This window comes from Anarrhichthys ocellatus, unplaced genomic scaffold (genome assembly GCF_004355925.1).
Source record: "Anarrhichthys ocellatus isolate YVR2014 unplaced genomic scaffold, GSC_Weel_1.0 scaffold130, whole genome shotgun sequence".
NCBI lineage: Eukaryota > Metazoa > Chordata > Actinopteri > Perciformes > Anarhichadidae > Anarrhichthys > Anarrhichthys ocellatus.
In genome coordinates, this window is record NW_022280160.1 from 599037 (window position 1) to 620462 (window position 21426).

A 21426-nucleotide genomic window follows, 5' to 3' on the forward strand; every position below is an offset into this window, starting at 1 on the left:
GGCCGGGGCCGGGGCAGCGGCCGGGGCAGCAGCGGCCGAGGCCGGGGCAGCGGCTGGGGCAGCAGCGGCCGGGGGAGCAGCGGCCGGGGAGGTGGCGGCCCGGGGGGCGGCAGCGGTGGCCGGGGGGGCGGCAGCGGCCGGGGGGGCGGCAGCGGCAGCAGCCGGGGCGGCAGCCTCACTGGGGGAGACTTTGGCTTCTTTACCTGAAAGAAATCACAGAGGTGAGTCCAGCGTCTGACTTGAAGCCAAAGACCCAAAAAACACTGATCCAACAATGACAACTGAGTTTAGAAGTTACCAAACTCAACTTGACCTGTTGGTTCAGATGGAGACTTTTAACCTTAAAACCGTTATAGCCCTAGTCCTATTTTTAGGTCTCTGCTCGAAAATTGCATACCCATACCTTTTAGACTGTAGATCTGAAACTACAAGGTCTATTTTAATAATTTTGATGGTATAATACAGGTAAAACTTGTGAGAGACTTGTTCAGATTTGTAAATATTGTGTATATGTTACTGGTTAATAGTGAAAGAAGATGGCACACAGCTCAAATTGAAAAGTTTCCGGGGCTTGCAAGATGATTTTGCCTGGAATTTTTTTTTATGTCTGGACCATTTTTCATATTTCTTGATGAAAAGTCCATTCGGAACTTCGGTACCGGTACTCGTGCCCCAAATGGGGCTCGCCCGGGCTATAGAGGAGGGTCTTTCATCATAAAGCCGACCGAACAATAGACGTAATAAAGTAAAATAAAAGTTGTTTTGTCATCAGTTGAACTCAGTCATCTCAAAACCAACTGGAGCAGCAGATTTCATTGGAATAAAACCTAAAGCTTCTTGTTGGGTAAAGCCGTCTCAATCCTACAAAAAATGGCCCAAAATAATCACAAACCACCAAAACAGAACGTTCACCGGCCCCATCGTGTCAGAAGGAGCCTGGTTGAGTGCGTACAGTAAATAATAATATTAATAATAATACATTTTATTTATATAGCGCTTTAAAAGGCACTCAAAGAGACTTTACATGGTAAAAACAGAAACAATAAAAGCATTTATAATAAGAACAAAATCGATGACATAACAGTAAGAAAGAACACGAAAAGAAAGAAAGAAAACATACATGACTGACTTCACTGGTGAAAAGCAGATTTAAATAAGTGAAAAGTACTCCATCTTCTACAAACACTGAAATAAGGAAATAAATGGCAGTAAACGTCACCTTTCACCGTGACCCTGGACTTGCAGAAGTTGCTGCCGGCGGCGTTGCTGGCCTTGCAGAGGTAATCCCCTCCGTCGCTCTTGGACACCGGGCTGAGCTCCAGGCACGCCGACCCGCCGACAAATGTGATAGTGGTGTTCCCGCCGGACTTCAGCTCCCTCCTGTCCTTCATCCACTGGATGGTCAGAGGAGGAGAGCCGCTGACGACGCATTTCAGGCTCATCTTCTCGTCCTCGCTCGCCGTCACCGGCTCCAGAGTGATGTCGAACTTTGGAGCCTGGGCGGTTTCTGAAGGAGCGACGGGAAAGAAGCAGCTACAGATACTCGCTTTTCCAACAGTTAACGTTGGAGCCTTTTCTGCATTAAAGACTCCAGCGTTTATAATCAGAGATGCAAACACTTATAAAATTGTCAATGAAAATGACAATAATTCACTCATATATTTTCCTAAACATCTCATGTCATGCAACGTAGGCTCACATAAAGAAGCACACCCTCTTCACTGAGCAGGACCTGATTCACTTAACGTGTTGGCAACAAAACCACTTAGTCAGATTTAGAACTAACGTCATGAATCTACTTAAAATAAATATGTAAACTAAGTATAAAGATGTCATGAAGGTACAATAATAAGCACAATAACTCAGTAACCCTTCAGGACACGGACACTGGTCTCCTGATTAAAGTCCTGCGATGGATGACTTGTCCACCTCCCCTCGATGTCCACCAGAAGTCGTCTCTCTACTCTACTGTTGCATAGTAACGTGGGTTCAGATCCTAACTGACGTGATATCCAGTTCCAGGTGGAGGTCTGTGAGACCGGGCTGGTCTCATGTAGATGTCTCCGTCTGTGCAATCAGTTCAATTCTTAATGTGTTTTGTCTCTATTTAGCTAAGATTTATCAAAGCATGAATACGACTCTCTGTTTTCTGTTTCTACCTCTGAGCTGAGCTCACAGGAACAGAAATAAAACTCTTCAGATCATGGCGGTTCACACAAGTCACCTAACGGACGTGAAAGAAAGCAACATTGGCCAAACATTTGTTGTTTGCATCCCTGCATGATTGACATTTGGGTGGCGGAGGTGATTAAGAACTCTGTGGTCCAGTTTTACAGTTTAGTTCTTTAGTTTAGAAGAGACACAGACGGGAGTGAAGATCATTTCACTTTAAATCAAACAGAGACGACAAAGCACTCATACCTGCGATGGAGAGAGAAACCTGACAGGAAGCTTCTCCAGCTTCGTTGGTTGCCTTGCAGGTGTAAACCCCTCCGTCAGAGCTGCTGGAGGCTCTGACGCTCAGCACCGCCAAGTTGTTCTTGAAGCTCACGTCGAACTTGTTGGTGCTGAAGATTTCCTGGTCTTCTTTGTACCAGGTGACCTCCAGCGGCTGGGAGCCGGACACCCGACCCTCCATCTTCACCGTCTTACCCACAGAGTCCATCATGGACTCGGACGGCTTCTTGGTAAAGTTTGGAGGCACTTTGTGCTCTGTTAGCGGGGGAAAAGAGAAGAAAGTCACACCACGTTGGGACTTTGGGAAATGGGTCGAAATTGAAATTCACCAGCCCACCGGGCCTTCGTCACTGCAGCGGGAAAACACAGAGCGACAACATGCAAGACGACATTTAACAACCTGCAACACAAACAAATACAGAACATCTTCCCTTTTAACAAACTCTTCTGTCTATGAATCCCTTTTATGAGCAAGCAAATATTCATCTAATCTGGACATGGAGACATGCTCTGAAGGACCTCGAACACATTATCGTCTTTTTCTCTCCAAACAGTGCCCTCGCAATGAGAAATCTCGCAGGAGTATTTCCCGATGGCTTCCCGACGGTCGCTGTTGAGGACTTCCAGAGTGCTGGAGAAGTTGGTGGTTTTAACGTTGTATTTGTACGACGCCCAGATGAGTTTGCCGTCCTTCATCCAGCTGACGTGAATCCTCTGGCTGCCGGTGAACGTGCACTCCAGAGTTAAAGGGTGGCCCATTTTATAGGAGGTGTTTCTCAGTTTTCTCACAAAGCCAACCGGTTCTAAGAGATCAATTAGCAGTGGTGGTGTTAGATAGTATAAGCAGCCCTAGGGTTAGGGTTAGGCTAACCCTAACCCTAACATTTACATGTAACCAAGCTGGTTACATGATGGAGGACGTACAAATGAAAATCCTCATAGGGAGGTGAGCCGCTCAGCCAGTCTACCTAGTTTGACATCAGCGTGGCAGATATCTCTTCCTGCAGCGTTACAGATTTCACACGAGTATTTTCCGACGGCCTCTTCTCGGTCACTGTTGAGGACTTCCAAGATGCAGGTGTCGTTGGTGGTCTTGACATTGTACTGATAGGAAGCCCAGATCAGCTTGCCGTCCTTCTTCCAGGTCACGCTGATTCTCTGGCTTCCAGAGAACTTGCACTTGAGGCTCAAAGGTTCACCGAGTCTGAAATAAGTGTCCTGAAGCTTTTCCACGAAGCGAGGCGGTTCTGAGAAGAGCAATGGTGGGGTTAGTTGCATGAAGCCTACATTACGTTATGCTAGCAGGCAGGAAGCAGTCTACACCAACAGAGATCATGTTCTCTGATGACCATTAAAAACCTACCGTGACCTTCTACACAACAGCAGAAGGCCTCTGTTGATGACCCCGTTAGTGATGATGAGTGTTAAGGCTCTGTGACTTTACCTAAGCTGACGCGAGCGTGGCAGACGTCCGATCCAGCACAGTTGGAAATTTCACAAGTGTAAGTTCCAGCTGCTTCAGGCCGGTCGCTGTTGAGGACGTCCAGAACACAGAGTGAATCTGTGGTTCTGACATTGTACTGGTAAGAGGCCCAGATCAGCTTTCCATCCTTTTTCCATGTGACGTAGACCCTCTGGCTCCCGGCGTACGAGCAGACTAGTTTCAGTGACTGACCCACCATGAACCAAGTGTCCTCCAGCTTCTTAGTAAAGCACAGCAGTTCTGAGAGAAGCAATGCTGATGTTACAAATGCGTCATGCTGCCATGCATTTGCCTTCATGTCAAAAGTAGCTGTGATATTAATGCTGAAATGTAGCCTGTATCAAACGCAGTGAGAGCACCGTTGAGAGAAAGACTTGTGTATTTCACCTGAGGACATCTTGAGGAGAGGTTTTGTATAATCTTTAACATGGTATCCTTTAACCCGTGTGACTGTCACTGAACAAATCAAAATGCGTCTTTGACAGTGTGATGCACAACAACAGCAGGATTCATCAACATGTAAAAAGAGAAGTATCATCACCTTTCAGCGCCACGTCACAGCTGGCAGAGGCTGAACCGCCCCGGTTCTCTGCCTTGCAGATGTATTCTCCGTAATCGGACTTAGTTGTTTTGGTCAGTTTCAAAGTGGCGACACCGTTACTGAAGTCCATTGAGCAAGTGTTGGACTTGCGCAGCTTTCCGTCAGATTTAAACCAAGCTACGGAGATGTCGGGAGTCCCTGAAATACGGCATTTCAGAGTAACCGCGTCGCCCACACTGACCTCCACTGGCTCCATCTTCTCAACAAAGGAAGGTCGCTCTGAAGTGAGAGATGGAGATGATTTAGTTTAACTGCAGATGTTTTGATGAAGGAATGAATGACTAAATGAAATTAATAAATGATGATGAATGATTACAAATGAAACTACAAAAACATGCACGTTGATGATTTTACCTAGAATTGACACTTGTGCTTCGCATCTGTCACTTCCGACTCCGTTGTTCACTTCACAAGAGTATCTACCGGCTGCCTCCATCCTGTCAGAGTTAAGAACCTCCAGGATGCAGGAGGCGTCTGTGATGATCACGTTGTACTGGTATGAGGCCCAGATGAAGTTACCGTCCTTCTTCCAGGTTACATTGACCTGGGGGGTTCCAGCAAACGTGACCTCAAGCCTGAGAGACTTCCCCTTCTCAGAGGAAACGTCCCTCAGCTTCTTCACAAAGTGGACTGGTTCTGAGAGAGGTAATTCCATGATCAGTTACAAAGAAAAGAAAGCACCTTTAAGAGTGCACAGATGGTTAAAAAGAGATATCTATCATGCTAACAAACCTTTGACAAACAGGTTAACGGGGCAGCTCTCCTTCCCCGCACCGTTAATAATCTGGCAGGTGTACTCTCCTGCGTGGGACTTTTCCACTTTGTGAAGCACCAAAGTGGTGACGTCGTCTTTCAGGGCGATCTCGCAGCCTCTTCCGTGCTGCATTTCCTTGGCTCCCCTGAACCATTTTACTTTCAGGGGGGCACTGCCCTTCACTTTAGCCGAGAAAGACACGCTTTTGCCGGGCAAAGTTTCCTTTGCTTCAGGTGTTTCCACGAAAGATGGAGGTTCTGGGTTCAAATAAAAAAGTGTGTGTTGAAAGATTAGCTTTCTGTAAAGAGTCCGATCCCGAGCTGGGGACAGCTGGTTGAAATAATCTGGACTTTATTCACATCTACTGACCTGTCACGTTCATTGGAGCGCTCGTCTCACTGGCTCCTGCAGCGTTTGCAGCTTTACATGTGTATTTGCCAGAATCTGACATCCTGATTGTTGGAACTCTCAGTTTGCAGTTATTATCAGTGCAGCTAATGTCACAGTTTGGTCCACTCTGGATCTCCTGGCCGTTGTGGAACCAGGAGGTTGTTAAAGGAGCAGAGCCGGTGACCTTACACTCCATCTCACCAGGCTTACCAACAACCAGGTGGGTGTCTCTCAGCTTCCTTATGAAACTCGGAGGAATCAACTTGTCTATTGTCAAAACACAAACAAGTCATGAAGCATTTCATTGCTAACCGCTAGTGAAAAGGAACAAAATGTCACAAGAGGATGAGAGGGTTTGTGTAGGTCATGTATACGAACCTGAGACAGAGAGCGTAGTTTTGCAAGTGGCTGTGCCGACATGGTTTGTAACCACGAGCTTGTATTCTCCAGCGTCTGCTTTATCAGCAGAGCGGATTTTCAGGGAGGCAACCTTCTTTGTGAAGGACATCTGGTACTTGGCACCAGTAGACAGTGCTTTGTTATCCTTGAACCACTTCATCTTCAGTTCTCGTGAACCAGACACCGTGATGTCAAGAGCTGTGTTTTCTCCTGACTTCACGTTCAAGGACTCGGGGCTATCCACAATAGCAGCGGGTTCTAGAAATTAGGGGAAATTAGAAGATATTAAGCTGAACGAATCCTCACACTGTCACTAACGTTATAAAGTGTGGAGCTCTACGAACCTAGAACGGTGACTTGGGAGACAGACTCCACGACTCCAGAGTCGTTCCTCAGCTGGCAGGTGTATCTACCAGCTGTGGTGGAGTCGGCTCCGGGCACCATGAGGGTGACCATGTTATTCTCAAAGGTGATCTTCCTGTTGTCACCATCTCTGAGGATGTGATCCTTGTCCTGAACCCAGGACACAGTCAGAGGCTCGGAGCCTTTCACCGTAGCCGTCAGCGTCAGCTGTTGACCGAAGGTCACCGACGCGTCGGACAGTTTCTTGACAAACGCTGGTTGTTCTGTACAGTGATGGAAAGATCAGAGGTGAGGAGAGGTCTTCACAAGAAGACTAAGCTTTGAGGAGACGGACACCGATTCTGAAACCAACCTTTTAGGCTAACAGTAGAGCGACAGGTTCCACTTCCCACGTTGTTTGACACTCTGCACTCATAAAGACCTGCGTCGTCTTGCTCCAGTTTCATAATGTGAAGTGTGACAGAGCTACCATCACTGACCATCTTATACTTCCTGCTCTCCTTCAGCGGCCGATTGTCTTTGTACCAGTTAATCTGGAAAGGCTGAGTGCCGGACACCTCACAGTGTAGGCTGGCATCTTTCCCTTTAATGCCCTCTACTGGACTTGGAGTTTTAATAAAGGACGGGGACTCTGGAAGATATATCAAAGGTATGTTAACAAACTGAAAGCAGTTTCATGGGATAGACATTCTTGTCGAGTTTCATGCTGAAGTTCAGTCCATGCTAGAATAATCCATCCAGACGTCGACAGAAAGATCATTAGTGGGAGAGAATCTGAGAAATGAATAAAGTAAAAGGAGTACTAAAGGGTAAACTGAAGGTCATTCCAAAAATAGGGAAAAATATGTCTAGAAAAGGAGGGAACACTCAGACTCATGCTGTCCGACACATAGGAGGAGAATCTGGTCTTCCACTGAGACAGAAGGAGCTGTTGGATTCCATGCTGAAGTTTTAAGACAGGGTTCCAAAAACACTCAAACTCAAGACGGAAAATCCTAAATCTGCATTTTAATTTAGACTTTGTCATGCTACACAAGTTCAGAGGTGGAAAAGTCCACAAAACACCAACGACACGCTGCAAAGACGTCTCCTCGATACCTTGAACTGTGAGAACGGTGCTGCAGATCGCACTGCCACCATCGTTATGAGCCTCACAGGTGTAGACGCCATTATCCTCAAACCTTGAGGAGTTCAGCTGGAGGTACGCAGTTGAGTCAACAAACATTGTTTTGTAGTTGTCTCCGTCGCTTATCTTTTGGTCATTTTTGTACCAGCACATATTGAGGGAGTGTGCGGCGGTGGCTTTGCATTCAAAGCGGTGTCCCTCACAGATCTTCACAAAGGTAGTGGGAGGAAGTCTCTGGATAAACTGAGGTGGTTCTGCAAAGTCAAAACAAGATCAAGTTACTATCGGAAACAAAGTAAGGATGGTGACTCTGAAGACAACATAGACATTCCTGGTGAGAAAAGAAAATGTTAAGAAAATAAAAATGCAGACAGAAGAGCTGTGACAATGGAGTAAAAAGATGGAGTTAGCCGAGTGACCATGATAGTGGAGGACAAAAAAGAAGAAGAGTCCAACCTTTCACCAACAACTCTGCTGCACTTTTCACTTCGCCGGCTTCGTTGCAAACTTGGCACGAATAAATTCCACATTGCCGAGTCCCGACTGAGTGGAGCTCTACAGAGGAAGAATATTCCTTCAGTTGGATCGTACATGACGGCCCCGTGATGAGTTCCACGTCATCCTTGAACCACTTCACCACAAATGGGGACGTTCCTTCAAAGACACTTCTGAAGAGCACAGCAGACTTCTGAACAGCAGCCTGAGACTCGGGCTCCGATACGAATCTCGGTGGCACTAAAAAATCCACACAGATAAATGATTACCACACATGAGCGACAGCCTTTGAGGTGAAAATTGAACAAAATGAACAGCTTGAATGCTGACCTTTAGCTGTGAGAACTCCACTGCACACACAGCTGCCTGCTGCGTTGGAGACCTTACAGGAGTATTCTCCGGTATCACAACCCTCAGTCAGTTTGAACTCCAGAGAGACGGAGTTCTCAATGTGCACAAGTTCATATTTGGAGCTCTTGGTGATCTTTTCTTTCCCTTTGCTCCATTCAACTGATATTGGAAGAGAACCGGACACTTTGCACTCCATGGTCACCACTGAACCCATAATCGCTTGAATGTTTGTTAACTTCCGACTGAACGTCGGAGGAATTACTTCTTCTGTTTAAAGTGACAAAAGATAATTAGAGTCAAAGAAAATACACAAATCTACAACTTAAATGATCTGTTAATATTCTTACAAACCTAAAACAACCAGCGTGACTTTACAGCTGCAAGTCCCCACAGAGTTTGTGGCTTCAAACAGGTACTCTCCGCTGTCCTCGGTCTGAGAGGACTTTATGTTCAGACTGCTGAGGTTGTTCTCGTAGCAGAGATGATGTTTTCTGCTCGACTGGAGCTCTTTGCCATCTTTAGTCCATCTCACCCTGATCTGAGAAGATCCAGTTAGCCTGCACTCGAGACTAACCGGGTCTCCACGGGTCATTTTGACTACTTCCATCATCTCTTGGATCCTAGGTGGTTCTACAACACCGAGAAGAAGAGGTGAGTGCACTTGTAATTGCATTAAAGCTACCTTTAATGTAATAAAGAACGATGGGTACCTTGCACTACGAGGGTGGCAGTGCATTTGTCCTGCCCGGCCTCATTTACCACCTGGCAGGTGTATTTCCCCCTGTGCGTCGCCTCACAGGAAGGAATCCTGAGAGTTGCCTCTTTGTTCTCAAACGTTCTCTCAACTTTTGGATCTTCAGTGATCCAGTTCTCGTCTTTTTGCCACTGTACAGAAAGAGGCAGAGACCCTTCTACGGAGCAGCGAAAGACCGCAACAGCTCCCAGAACAGATGAGACATTTTCTATCTTCTGAACAAACGTTGGAGGAACTAATAGAAAGAAAAGATGTGGTTTTAAACACCAGAGAGAGTTCAGTGCTTCATGTATGTCAGTGTGAAGTCAAACCAACCTTTCAGAGACAAAGATGCAAAGCCAGTACAACTTCCCACCTCGTTGGCTACCACGCACTCATAAGTACCAACATCTCCCACTTTACAGTCCTGGATTTTCAAGCTCACATGTTCACTTTCAACAAGATGCTTTTTGCTGGATTTGATTGGCTTTTTATCTTTGAACCATGTGACCTTGAACGGAGCACTTCCTGCCACTTTGGAAGAGAATGATGCGGTGGAACCTTCAACGACTTGGAGAGCCGTCAGCTCTTCAGCGAACAAAGGAGGCTCTGAAATAAGAATGAACGTCAAACTACAGCAGCTTCTGACCCATTTTAGTGATGACATTTATAAGTATGTCTCTGACAGGATGTTAACATGAAGAGGAAAACCAACCTTTCACTTCTAGCTCAACAGTACAACTCTCTGTTCCTGCTTCGTTGCAGACTTCGCAGAAGTATTTCCCGCTGTCATTTCCACCGACTTGACAAACCTCTAAGTTGGCCACAGAGTTCATGAACGACATCATGTGTTTGTCACTTTGGTGAATCTCAGCTCCGTCTCTGAACCAACGCACAGAGATCTCTGGAGAACCAGCAACCTTGCACTCAAACACCTTGCTGTCTCCGACCTTTACTACTGAAACACCTTCAGGTTTCTCCATGAAGAAAGGAGGTTCTGGAACAAATACGTACAGAAGTTACTTACGTATGGTGATCACTAAAAGATAAAGAAAACTGGCCAAGGCAAGAGACCAATATTAACCTTTGACAAAGAGCGTTGCCTGGCATGAAGTGGAGCCCACATCGTTCTGGATTTCACAGACATAGTCTCCAGAATCAGAGGTTTTAGCAAAGAAGAGCTCCAGAGAGCTCGAGGTGTTGTCTTTGACCACAGAGCAGTCGGCACTGGATAAAATCTCTTTCTTGTTTTTAAACCATTTGGTGGTCAGTGGCGGCGTGCCAGAGACTAGTACGTTCAACTGGACTTTGGAGCCAGGCAAGACATTCATGGAATCAGGCTTTTCAAGAATGCATGGTGGTTCTGGAAGAGAAACAAAAGGAAATAATGCTTCTATAACAAAGATCCTTTAAGATGTGTAGCTAAACTTTGATTAAACACATCCACCTACTGATAAATACCAAAAACAAACCTTTGACAAACACGTTCCCAGAGCACTGGACGGTTCCTGCTTTGTTTTTAGCGATGCAGGTATAGCTGCCGCTGTCTTTACTGTCAAGATTAGAGATTTCCAGGAAAGCAACATTCTCAAAGAAAGTGCATTTGTGTTTCTCATCAGTCTGGATCTCTTTCTCATCTTTGTACCATTGTATGGTTATCGGCAAGGAGCCGGATACCAGACACTCCAGATGAGCAAATGATCCTTTGATACCTTCCGTCTGCTTCAGCTTTCTCGTAAAAGACGGTTTGATAATCTGATCTGTTATATACAAAGTGCAAAGACAACACGTTTAGTTGGTTGTATGAACAGAATAGAAGATCTTATAAAAGACATGAATCTTTGGGATGAACTGACCTAAGACAGAAATGGCTGCCTCACAAGAACTGCACCCAGCATTGTTTGAGACTTCAAAGGTGTATTCACCGCTGTCGCTTTGCTCTACTTTAATAATCTGGAGTACAGAGCTTCTGTCGGCGCTCTGTACTTTGTATCTCCGGCCCGACGTCAGCTCCTTTCCCGCCTTCATCCATCTGGACTTGAGCGGTTTGGTGCCTGAGAATCTGCATTCAAGCCGGGCCGGGTCGCCCTCTGTTACACTGATGGACTTTGCATGTTCTGAAATATTTGCTGGCTCTGGGATCACAAAAAAGGTCCAAAACTGAGTTAGCTGCTACCACTTAACCACTTAACAGTGTTAATGCGACAGATAGAACGTCAAAGTTTCACATAAAAGCAAAAGCAGTTGAGACAAAGAGACAAACTTCCTACAAACCTGTCACTACGAGCACAGCGGCACATCTCTGGGTCCCGGCTTTGTTCTGGGCCTGACACACATATTTCCCGCCGTGTGTTAACTGAGCATTTTTCAAATTCAACACGGCACTTTTGGTTTCATAGGACATCTTAACGTGCTCGTCTTCTGTGAGCTCATGACCGTCCTTGATCCAGGAGAGAGTCATGGGAAGTGATCCAGACAACAGACACTTCATAGAGACCTCAGATCCCACCATGCAGGACACATCCTCGTGTCTCTGGACAAATGATGGAGGTTCTAGTGGGAGAAGACCACAAATCAGACTGAAGGCTGTAGGGGGATTTACACAAACACAGATGATCCACATTGCAAATCTTTATTTCCCTGATCTAATGGCTGTGCAATGAAAAGAAAAGCACGTGCAGCATCCTTATCTCCTCATAAAAGAATTTGTCCAAAATGCCCCAAAATGAAACAGCTGAAATTTGCATTAAAAAATGATGTATCGGCAGTGGGGCAACATGTAGAAAGATACCCTTTGATGACAGTATTTTAAACTGTCCTTGAACTAACCTTTCAATGAAATCTGGCAATTACAAGATGTCTCCCCAACATCGTTTGCAACAGTGCATTGGTACGTCCCAGCGTCTCCACTCTCACAGTTTGAGACGTGAAGAGTGACGGTGTCGTTTTCAACACTGATCTTGTGCTTTTTGCTGCTTCTGATCGGTTTAGCGTTGAGGAAGTAAGTGATTTCATAAGGAGGGGAACCGGAAACGGTTCCTTCCAAGATAATGTCGGCTCCTTTTACAAGCTCAGCTGATTCGAAAGACCTCACAAACACTGGAGGCTCTACAAAACAAAGATAGTAAAGGTTATTTAAAGGCAATAGAAGGCTAAATGAGACTTTTGGTCTCATGAGGCCCGTCTGGTCCACAGAGTTCTTCTAGCTGCTCAGAGCTGAAACATCTCAAACGCTCCACACTCATCAGTCTACAAAGTTAAGTCTCTGTTGAGAAGTGAATTCTAGAACTTAACGATAACCTTTAGGACTGAGAACATTGGAGAAGTTGATATCATGTTGTCACTGAAAACTAACTGAATGTAGAAGAAATGATTGAGTAGAAGCTGATCGAGATATGATTGTTTCATATCCTTAGAACTTGGACGACAGGAAGCATCTTGATTGTATCTCCGCATCTCTTATTTTCTTTAGTATGTTTGACGTGATGCAAACACAAGTTGCTTTGCTTTGCTATATTTTATACTTGTATGTATAACTTGTGTAGGTTTTAAGTTTCGTTCTCTCCCAACAAAAAGTTGAATCAACCAGTTAGCGTGATGTTGAATGTAGTTGAGATTTGGTTGAAGAACTAACAGAAGTCACAAGTGAAAAAAGTGTTTGATCCCTCACTGGCTTCTGTGTTTGGTGGAGAGACAAGAACGCCAAGATTCCCTGTTAATGTGGGCAGCATTGAACATGCTAAAGATCAATGGGGACCAGACTTCATCTCAAAAGTTTGATTAGAGGACTACTGAAGACTGGACCAACCTTTCACCATTACTGAGCAGCTGCTCTGGTCTCTGCCGGCCTCGCTGGACGCCATGCAGACATAATCTCCACTATCCTCCACAGAGCACTTCTCTACCTCCAGAGTCGCTATCGAGCCGTCAAAGGACATCGAGTGTTTGAGGTCTGAAGAGATTTCTGAGCCGTTTATGAACCACTTGATGCTAATAACAGGGGTTCCCTGCACTTTGCAGGACAACTTGAGAGGTTGTCCAGTTTTCAGCAGCTGTGAAGGCTCAAGCTTCATTGTAAATGTTGGGGCTTCTGTAAATGAACAGTTACAGGAAACACAAGAGTTTAAATAAAGAAAACAACAGTTCAGCATATCACTTTTTAAAAAGAAAGAATGAAACAGCACCTTTCACAAAGAGGACTGCGGTGCAATCCACCTTCCCAGCATCGTTGGACACTTGGCATGTGTATTTAGAGGAGTCACTGGGTTTCACAGAGTTAAGCTCCAAAGAGCTTGAAGAGGCGTCTTTCTTTATGAAACACTTTCCTCGAGTGAAAATCTCGCTCTCCTCTCTGAACCATTTCACAACCAGAGGAGCTGATCCTGTAAAGGCGGATTTTATGACCACATTTGATCCCGGTGAGGCATCCTGGGATTGAGGTTTCACCGTGAAGACCGGAGGTTCTGGAGTTATTTGGGAAGAAAAACAGCATTCATGTTCAAAGCCTATCAATAACTGTTAGAGTCCTGTTTGATCTCAGGTTAAAGGTAAAGTATTTCAACTCCTCTGACCTTTGACGGACAAAGAACCACTCGTGTCTTTTTCTCCGGCATCGTTAGAGGCCCGGCAGGTATAAACTCCACCATCGCTTTGCTCCAGGCCACTTATGGTGAGGGAGGCTGTAATCTCACTGAAATCAAGCTTATATTTGCCATTGCTGTGGATTTGTTTCTGGTCTTTGTACCAAGAAACGACCATCGGCTGAGATCCAGCAACTCTGCATTCCAAGGTTACATTACTACCAACCCTCCCATCCTCTTTTTTTAGAGTTCTGGTGAAGGACGGTGGAACTGCACGATCTGTGTGAGGAAATATATCAAACATAAACCAACGGCCACATCTCTAAGTTGCTATTGAAACTGTATTCTGGGCTCAAACTGACCTATAACGGTGACCGAGCACGTGCACTGGTCTTTCCCAACTTTATTGGACACCTCCATGTTGTACTCTGAAGTGTCTCCTTTATCTGCTGAGAGGATCTTTAGGATGGCAGTGTTCTCCTTCACAGTCATCTTATATTTACGGCCACTGATCATCTCTTTGCCGTCTTTAAACCACTTCACTTTGAGGTCTGGGCTTCCAGAGATCGTGCACTCCAACGTGGCAGAATATCCTGCAGTCACACTGATGGACTCTGCTTTCTCTAAGATCTTAGCCGGTTCTATAATACAACATGAGATTTTTAGAGTTCAGAAACATCTACATCTGCATTTTAGAAATGTTTCCAACAAATATGAATGTGTTCTGACCTTGAACTGTTAACACAGCTTCACATTTCTGCTGTCCCGCCTCGTTGTTGGCGAGGCAAGTGTACTTGCCGCCGTGCTTTATCTCAACGGATGAGAAGGAAATGACAGCAATGTTGTTCACGAATGTCATTTTGACGTTTGGATCGTCATCTCTGAGCAGCTCAGAGTCTTTCGTCCATTTAACAGAGATGGGAGCCGAGCCCTTAATGGTTCCCTGTAGTTTCACTGTGTTTCCCAACACTGCTGTCGCACTCTCAACCCTCTTTGAGAACATAGGCGGCTCTGAAATAACAGTGATAATGATGTAAACAGCAGCCTAGAGGAGAACAGCACTAATAGAGAACATGTGTCCTGTGTTCCTGTTAACACTAACCTCTCTGTTTAGCCAATGACTTTGAGGTTACTGACCCAACCTCATTGGATACGACACATTCGTATTCACCAGCGTCAGCGCTCTCAAATGAGTGGATCTCCAGAGAGCTCAGATATCCCAGAGACACGATCCTGTACTTCTTATCTGCTGACAGATGTTTCTTATTCTTTTTCCAGGTCACCTCGAACGGCACAGAGCCTGAAATCTCACACTCCAAAACGGCTACCGATCCTCTGACCGCCTCTAAGGAGATTAACTCCTTCCTGAAAGACGGCGGTTCTAAAGGGGAACACATAGCTCGGTTAGACCGGTTTTTGTCCTGTCTGAATATTTGGCTCTGTACTAAAATAATCTAAGTCTACACACCTTTCACTGTTGCTTTAGTGCTGCAGCTTTCACACCCAGACTCATTAAGCACCTCACAGGTAAAGTTTCCACTGTCACTCAACATGACATCCTTTATCTCAAGAGTTGTGACTCCGTCCTTCAGACTGATGTCATATCTGCCACCAGCAGACACCTCGCTGTTGTTAAAGAACCAGCTGGTGTGGAGTTCAGGGGATCCTTTGACGGTGCATTGCAGCCATGCAGTGCTGCCCTGCTTCCAGACTGTGGAGGCTTCCAGCCTCTTCACAAAGACCGGCGGCTCTGGAGAGGTGTGTGGTTTAAAAGAGTCATTTCAATAAAAATAAAAAAACAGCATTGAAAGAGAAGAGATTAAAGATGTACACCTTAATTAGACACCACAGAATACAATTATGTTCATTTTCAGTCCTGCAGATTTGCAACCGCTACAAATGCTGCAGCAGCCAAGAAAGTGAACTAGACAGCTCTTACCTTGAACCTTCACCGAGGTGGAGCAAGTTGCACTCCCAGCGGCATTAGTCACCGTACACACATAGTTTCCACAGTCTTTCAGTGTGGTCTTTAGGATATCAAGAGCAACTGTCTTATCCTCAAAGGACAGTTTACAGTCTGGAGACTGGTGGACCTTTCTACCATCTCTGGTCCAGGAGACAGTTACTCCAGTGTCCTCATCCACCAGACACTGCAGCTGCAGAGGAGCTCCGACCACGGCCGCCACCGGACCCAGGGGCTTCACGAAGTTGGGCTTATCAATGACCCGCAGCTCCGTGCTGCACTCCGTTGTGCCAATATTATTAGACACTTTGCACACATAAAGCCCCCCGTCAGCCGGATGGACTTTGGTAATCTCAAGAATGTGCTTATTCTTGTCACAAGAGGTTTGGTAGTGTGCAGGCTCTCTGGGTAAGGCCTGGTTGTCTTTGAGCCAGACAACATTCAGTGGAGCAGATCCTGATATCACACACTGTATTATTGCCCTCTTTCCAGCATACATAGTCTGAGGGTCAGGTTTAGTGATAAAGGCAGGAGGGCATTGCTCTATAAGAATTAAGAAGAACAGAAAAACATTAGTGGTCAAATGTTGTACCCCGTTGATTTACTTTAACCAAAGAGATACCGGCGGCAAAAAAACCCAAATAATTCACAATTAAGCAAATTAAACGTAAAGTTTCAAGCAGCAACAGATGATTCTACGAAGGAAAAAGAAGTCAACAACAGTTCTAGATTAACAGCTCCCAACTCAAGCAGCATAGAAAGGAAAGATGCGTCGCTCTTACCCGTTACGCTGAGAGAGGCGGAGCATTCGTCACTGCCGTGCTGATTGGACGCCTTGCAGGTGTATTCGCCCCTGTCCTCCTTGTTTGGGCTCAGGAGCTCCAGAGAGGAAGCACTGAAGCGACTGATCATCCTGTATTTATCGCCCTCTTTGATTTGGGTTCCATCTTTGAACCACTTGAAGCTCACATTAGGAGCGTCCTCAGTTTCACATTCAAATTTGGCCGTCTTGCCAATGTTGATCTCCAGGGGAAAAATTCTGTGCCTGAACACAGGTTTCACTGCGTGTTTTGGAGAGAAAGAAAGTTAAAAAAACGACAAAGTTAATAAACAGAAGTAGTTGAAATGGAAGTAACATGGAATGTTTCTGCTGGAGGTGGAGATGAGTAGTGAACCTGGGATGGAAAGTGACACACAAAGTTATCCTGTTGTGACTGTGGAGGAGACAAATGGTTTTAGAGTGATAAGAAGAGGAGAGAAAGCATGCAAAGAAGAAGCAGGAAGGAGAAGTGATGGATATCTAAAGATATGAAGTCAAAGGTGATTCTTTAAAAGGACAAAGGAATGGATGAAGAGGTGATATGCATGTGGAGGAATGGATGAACTTGAAGGAAAAGTGAGGATGTCACTGCTGTCTGGTGAAAAGCTCAAACATCCAAATTTAATTTAGCTTTAAAAATATGCAAAGACATTTCATTTTAGTCTTAAAATAGTATTTAACACATGAATTCCATCCTAAGTTCATTTAAAGTTTGAGTTATGTTCGAGGTTTGCAGACAACAGGATTCCACTAATGTGTGAAGTTAGTTGATGATATCAAAGAATTGTCCATCATCAAACCTCTTGAGACCACAGTGAGTCGTGCAGATGTCGTCGTCTTGCCGGCTTCATTCTCAGCCTCGCAGACATATTCTCCTTGATGCTTCTCTTTCACAACTTTGTCGATAACTAGTGTGTGTGTGTCGTGGTCTTTAGAACACTTGAACTCTTTGCCAGATTTCACCAACTGGCCGTTGAAAAACCAGTTAGCTTTGGTGACGTACTTAATGGTGGCAGTAAAAACGGCCTCGCTCTTTTCCTCAATGCAAACGTCTTCCAGAGAATCAACGACAGCAGGATAATCTATCAGACTGTCGGAGGACTCGCTGATCATGATCGCCTCCGAGAGATACTCCTCTCTGGTTTCTCTGTGGACAACAATGCCCACAGATTGCTCAACGGGAACGTGACCCACAGGAACTGTGGTGGTCACTTCAGCAGTGCTGGCATTCCTCTCGGACCGGACTGTCTTCATGCTCACCTGCCGAGACTCATGGATGTCAGACCGGCTCTGAACTGATGCGCTTTGGAAGGAAGTCCTGGCTTCGGTTTTGACGGCTGCAGACTGAGATTCAGCAGGAGGAAACCCAACTGCACTCTCGGCCACCATCTTGGTGTCCACCACAGACGACAGCACCTCTTTGGAGGGGGCCGAGCTGAGCAGTGCTCTCTGAGGCTTGTCCATCTGCATGGTGCCTACTTGCTCCAACGTAAGACTCTGCTGCTCCTGGAAAACCATTGCATGCAGAGCTACCTGGAGTTCAGACCTGAGGTCAGCTGTCTGAGGGTATTCACCTTCAAAAGACAGAGTGATCTCCATGGGGGCTCCTGGGGTTGTGATCAGGTATGTGGACGTGGCCCGTCTGGGCTCTCTTTGAACCTTCACCTCCTGAACCTCCACTGCCTGTAACCCTCCTATGACATCGGCCAGTAACACTGGTTGATCACTGGCCACAGCGGACTGAAGAGCGGCTCTGAGCTGACGCCGGATGTTCACACTGGACGATTTGGGAATCTGAATCACAAAGTTGAGTTCTTTAGGAAGAGTCAGAGTGTCCTGAGACTCGTGAACAAACAGAACTTCTTTAGGCTGCGTCACGATGCCGACAGTCGAGCCCTCACATTTGTGTATCTCACTCGACTGCTCTCCCATAATGATCTGCTTTTCTTCAAGCAGCACCGACTGCCGGACTGTCTGGCCTTCCTGGATCTGGACTGCAAAGTCCTGCTCAGCGGTTTCTAAGATAGTACAGCTCTCATTGGCAACTGCCTTCTCCTCTATAAAAACGGTTCTTTTGGGTATTTTAGGCTCAACTTTTGTCTCAGACTTGAATTTCTCATCGGTTTTTAGGTTACTGGTGTGACCCTCCTCGAGGCTGTGAGTGTCCGTAACATTCAAAGAATGCATGATGTTCCAGTAGTCCTCTTTCTGGACCAGCGCTTGCTGCTGCCTGACGTCGCCAACAAAAGGCATCTCCTTCTGCAACTGCATCGTCTGGAAAGAGACGGTGAGGATACTGGAAGGCTTTGGCTCAGTGCGAAGCTGCGACTGAACCCCGGTCACCGACACATCGAGTTCTCTGTGATAATCTGCTGTGATCTCCCTTCTCTCTTCTGAGGTAGCTGCATGCTTTCTAGCCTTTTCCTGTTTCTGCTTTGCCATCTGTTGGTCAGGTTTAGTGATGGTAAGTATCCCTTCCTTTGGTAGAACTGATACCGAATGAACTGACTGAAGGTATTTTGTCGGCGCTAACTCTTTCTTCGACTGAACCGACGTGGCTTCGGTCTTTACTGAGAACTCTGAGGTTGCCTCGCAAACCGTAGTTCTTTGCTCTTCTTGAGTCACCGAATGCAACAAAGTGGGACTCTTCCTGGCCTCGGCCTGCTCTGTGGAAGCGTTCTCACTGCTGAACCTTCCCTCCGACTGTAAAACATCCTGATCACTGATAACCTGCAGATTCAGGAGTCTTTCCCCTTCTTGCTGAGGCTGCACACACACAGAAGATGCTACACTCGGCAGCTGTCCTGTCTGTTCACCTTGGAGTTCGTATTTCTCCTCAGTGGTTATAGCTGACTTATAAAAGATGTCTTTTTGTGGGGAGATACTCTCCTGCTCTGGTCGGTGTATTTCAAACGTCTGCTCTTTGGATAAAGCCATTCTATTTTCACTAACTGGTGCTACTACTGGTTTGGATTGCTCTTTCTCAATCAGGGGCTGAGTGGCTGCATCTAAAGGTGGCAGAGGCTCAGAGTGTCTTTCTGTGATCGGCAGTTGTCCTGCAGACTGAGCCGAGTATAAAATCTTAACCCCCTCTTTGACCCTAAAACTCCTCTCTTCCTCGGGCCTGTGGGCAACACCTGAAGTTGCATCAAGGATAAGCAGACTGGACTCTACTTGGTGACCACTAACAAGCTGCCTGGGTTCATTCAAGGTGTTCCCGTGCTCCGGGGCCCAGTCCGTCATGGCCTCGGCCCTCACCATGCCGAGTGGAACGACCTCTTCAGACGTGGCTGACACGAGTTTAGGCGGCTGCTCTTTGACGAACTGGAGTTCTACAATCTCAGGACTGAGAATGCGTACGGAGTGCTGCTCAGTGATCTTTTGTCTCTCCTGGACCGAAGATAAGAAAGTGGCCATATGAAGCTGTTTCATTGGAACGGCTGAGACCTGAGGTGGATGAGTGGGAGCCAAAGAAACCCTCTCCTGTATCTCATGAGCCTGCAGCACCGCAGCCTGGTGGGTGAGCTGCTCTCGATGGAGGGTGGCTGCCGAGATGTCGAGCTCTCGGAGGGCTCCCACCTCCTCGCTGGGGATAATCTGCCGGTCCTGAGTGCTGATGGTGTAAATCATCTGATCAGACAGAGTTCTTTTCTGGTATAATCTGGATTCGGTGTTTTGTTCGGTCATGGATATTTTCAAACCTTTTGTTTTCTTAACTAACGTCTGCTCTTCCTGGACTTTCTCACTGACCACCAGCAGTTCGGCGCTACAGGAGGCTTCCCCGTGTTGGTTGGAGGCCTTACACGTGTACACACCACTGTGCTCTTGTTTAACACTCTGAATATTAATAAAGCCTGATCCATCTGGGTTGTTCACAATGATCCAGAACCCACTGGGCTGAATGTGTAAGCTGCCTTTGAGCCACTGAACCTCAGGAAGAGGATCTCCGGTCACCGCGTACCTGAAGAAAGCCTGACCTCCCTCACATAACTGAAGACACTCAATAGTTTTAGTGAATTCTGGGGGTTTGCCAGTTGAGACAAATGTCCTCCTGTCAACTTGTTCCTCCTTTTCTGGCTCCTTCACCTCAACATGCAAATATGAGGTGCAGGTTGAATGGCCAAATCTATTGCTGACAGTGCAGGAGTACTCTCCTTCAGACTCCCTCTGAACTTTGTGAATGACTAAAGTGTACTCATCTCGCTCGTGAACAAATGTGTAAACAGAAGAACTGGCTATCGTCTGCCCGTTGTGGAACCACTGAACGGTGGGTTTAGGGAACCCGGAAACTGTGACGGTAAACGTCGCAGTTTCTCCGACAGTCACAGCTGCTGGAGAGAGTTTGCTGAGGAAAACTGGTTTTTCTTTTTTCTTCACCAAAGTGCTGGAGAAGCGTTTGGACTCTGGCTTAAGTTCAAGTGTTCTGGTTTTATCTAATAACTGTAGACCGGTGTAGTACGAGTCCTGGGTTTCCTCTTCCACTGTGATGGTTGAGCTAGAAAAGGCTGAGTGGAATAATCACAGTCAGACAGACACTCCAACTGAAAACAGAATGACTTATGCATCTACAGGTATATTCCACTGCAAGGGAAATCAATCAATCAATACTGTTTTAGCCAATTCACCCCAGAGTCCATTCACTTCACATTCGATTTTAAGATTCTGGAAGGTAAAACACAAAATCTGACTCCAAAACCATCTTTGAACAGAAACTGTTTTTATGATTTCAGTCTCACATTCTTCTAAATGTCATGTGAAGACAAACTCTTTCTACTTATGAAAACGGATGCAGTTCAAAGTTCATAAAAATGTTTAAAATAAACATTGTCAAACATATATTCAGTCAAATATTGTATATTTTAATTTGTAAAATAATTTGTAGAAGCATTTATAATTTGGAATTGGAAGTAA

General features: G+C 45.8%; 1 protein-coding gene across 1 annotated transcript in view; it reads right to left on the reverse strand.

The window, feature by feature from the left end:
* Window positions 1-72: 72 nt before the first annotated feature.
* LOC116399823 (titin-like) overlaps window positions 73-21426 on the reverse strand; it is a gene marked incomplete at its 3' end in the record, with an annotated part of 52677 nt that continues 31323 nt past the window's right edge. Inside the window, exons 41-72 of the mRNA XM_031877242.1 lie at window positions 17316-21020; window positions 16478-16756; window positions 15672-16238; window positions 15201-15482; window positions 14835-15113; window positions 14462-14743; window positions 14095-14373; window positions 13724-14011; window positions 13337-13615; window positions 12961-13242; window positions 11982-12260; window positions 11427-11705; window positions 11009-11287; window positions 10625-10912; window positions 10237-10515; window positions 9868-10149; window positions 9489-9761; window positions 9130-9408; window positions 8771-9049; window positions 8399-8686; window positions 8030-8308; window positions 7546-7827; window positions 6800-7078; window positions 6429-6710; window positions 6064-6342; window positions 5665-5952; window positions 5274-5552; window positions 4896-5177; window positions 4482-4760; window positions 2422-2712; window positions 1220-1507; window positions 73-203 (exon numbers count right to left, since the gene is read on the reverse strand). Coding sequence (XP_031733102.1) covers window positions 73-203; window positions 1220-1507; window positions 2422-2712; window positions 4482-4760; window positions 4896-5177; window positions 5274-5552; window positions 5665-5952; window positions 6064-6342; window positions 6429-6710; window positions 6800-7078; window positions 7546-7827; window positions 8030-8308; window positions 8399-8686; window positions 8771-9049; window positions 9130-9408; window positions 9489-9761; window positions 9868-10149; window positions 10237-10515; window positions 10625-10912; window positions 11009-11287; window positions 11427-11705; window positions 11982-12260; window positions 12961-13242; window positions 13337-13615; window positions 13724-14011; window positions 14095-14373; window positions 14462-14743; window positions 14835-15113; window positions 15201-15482; window positions 15672-16238; window positions 16478-16756; window positions 17316-21020 — 12566 coding nt within the window. The remainder of the gene's footprint in view (window positions 204-1219; window positions 1508-2421; window positions 2713-4481; window positions 4761-4895; window positions 5178-5273; window positions 5553-5664; window positions 5953-6063; window positions 6343-6428; window positions 6711-6799; window positions 7079-7545; window positions 7828-8029; window positions 8309-8398; window positions 8687-8770; window positions 9050-9129; window positions 9409-9488; window positions 9762-9867; window positions 10150-10236; window positions 10516-10624; window positions 10913-11008; window positions 11288-11426; window positions 11706-11981; window positions 12261-12960; window positions 13243-13336; window positions 13616-13723; window positions 14012-14094; window positions 14374-14461; window positions 14744-14834; window positions 15114-15200; window positions 15483-15671; window positions 16239-16477; window positions 16757-17315; window positions 21021-21426) is intronic.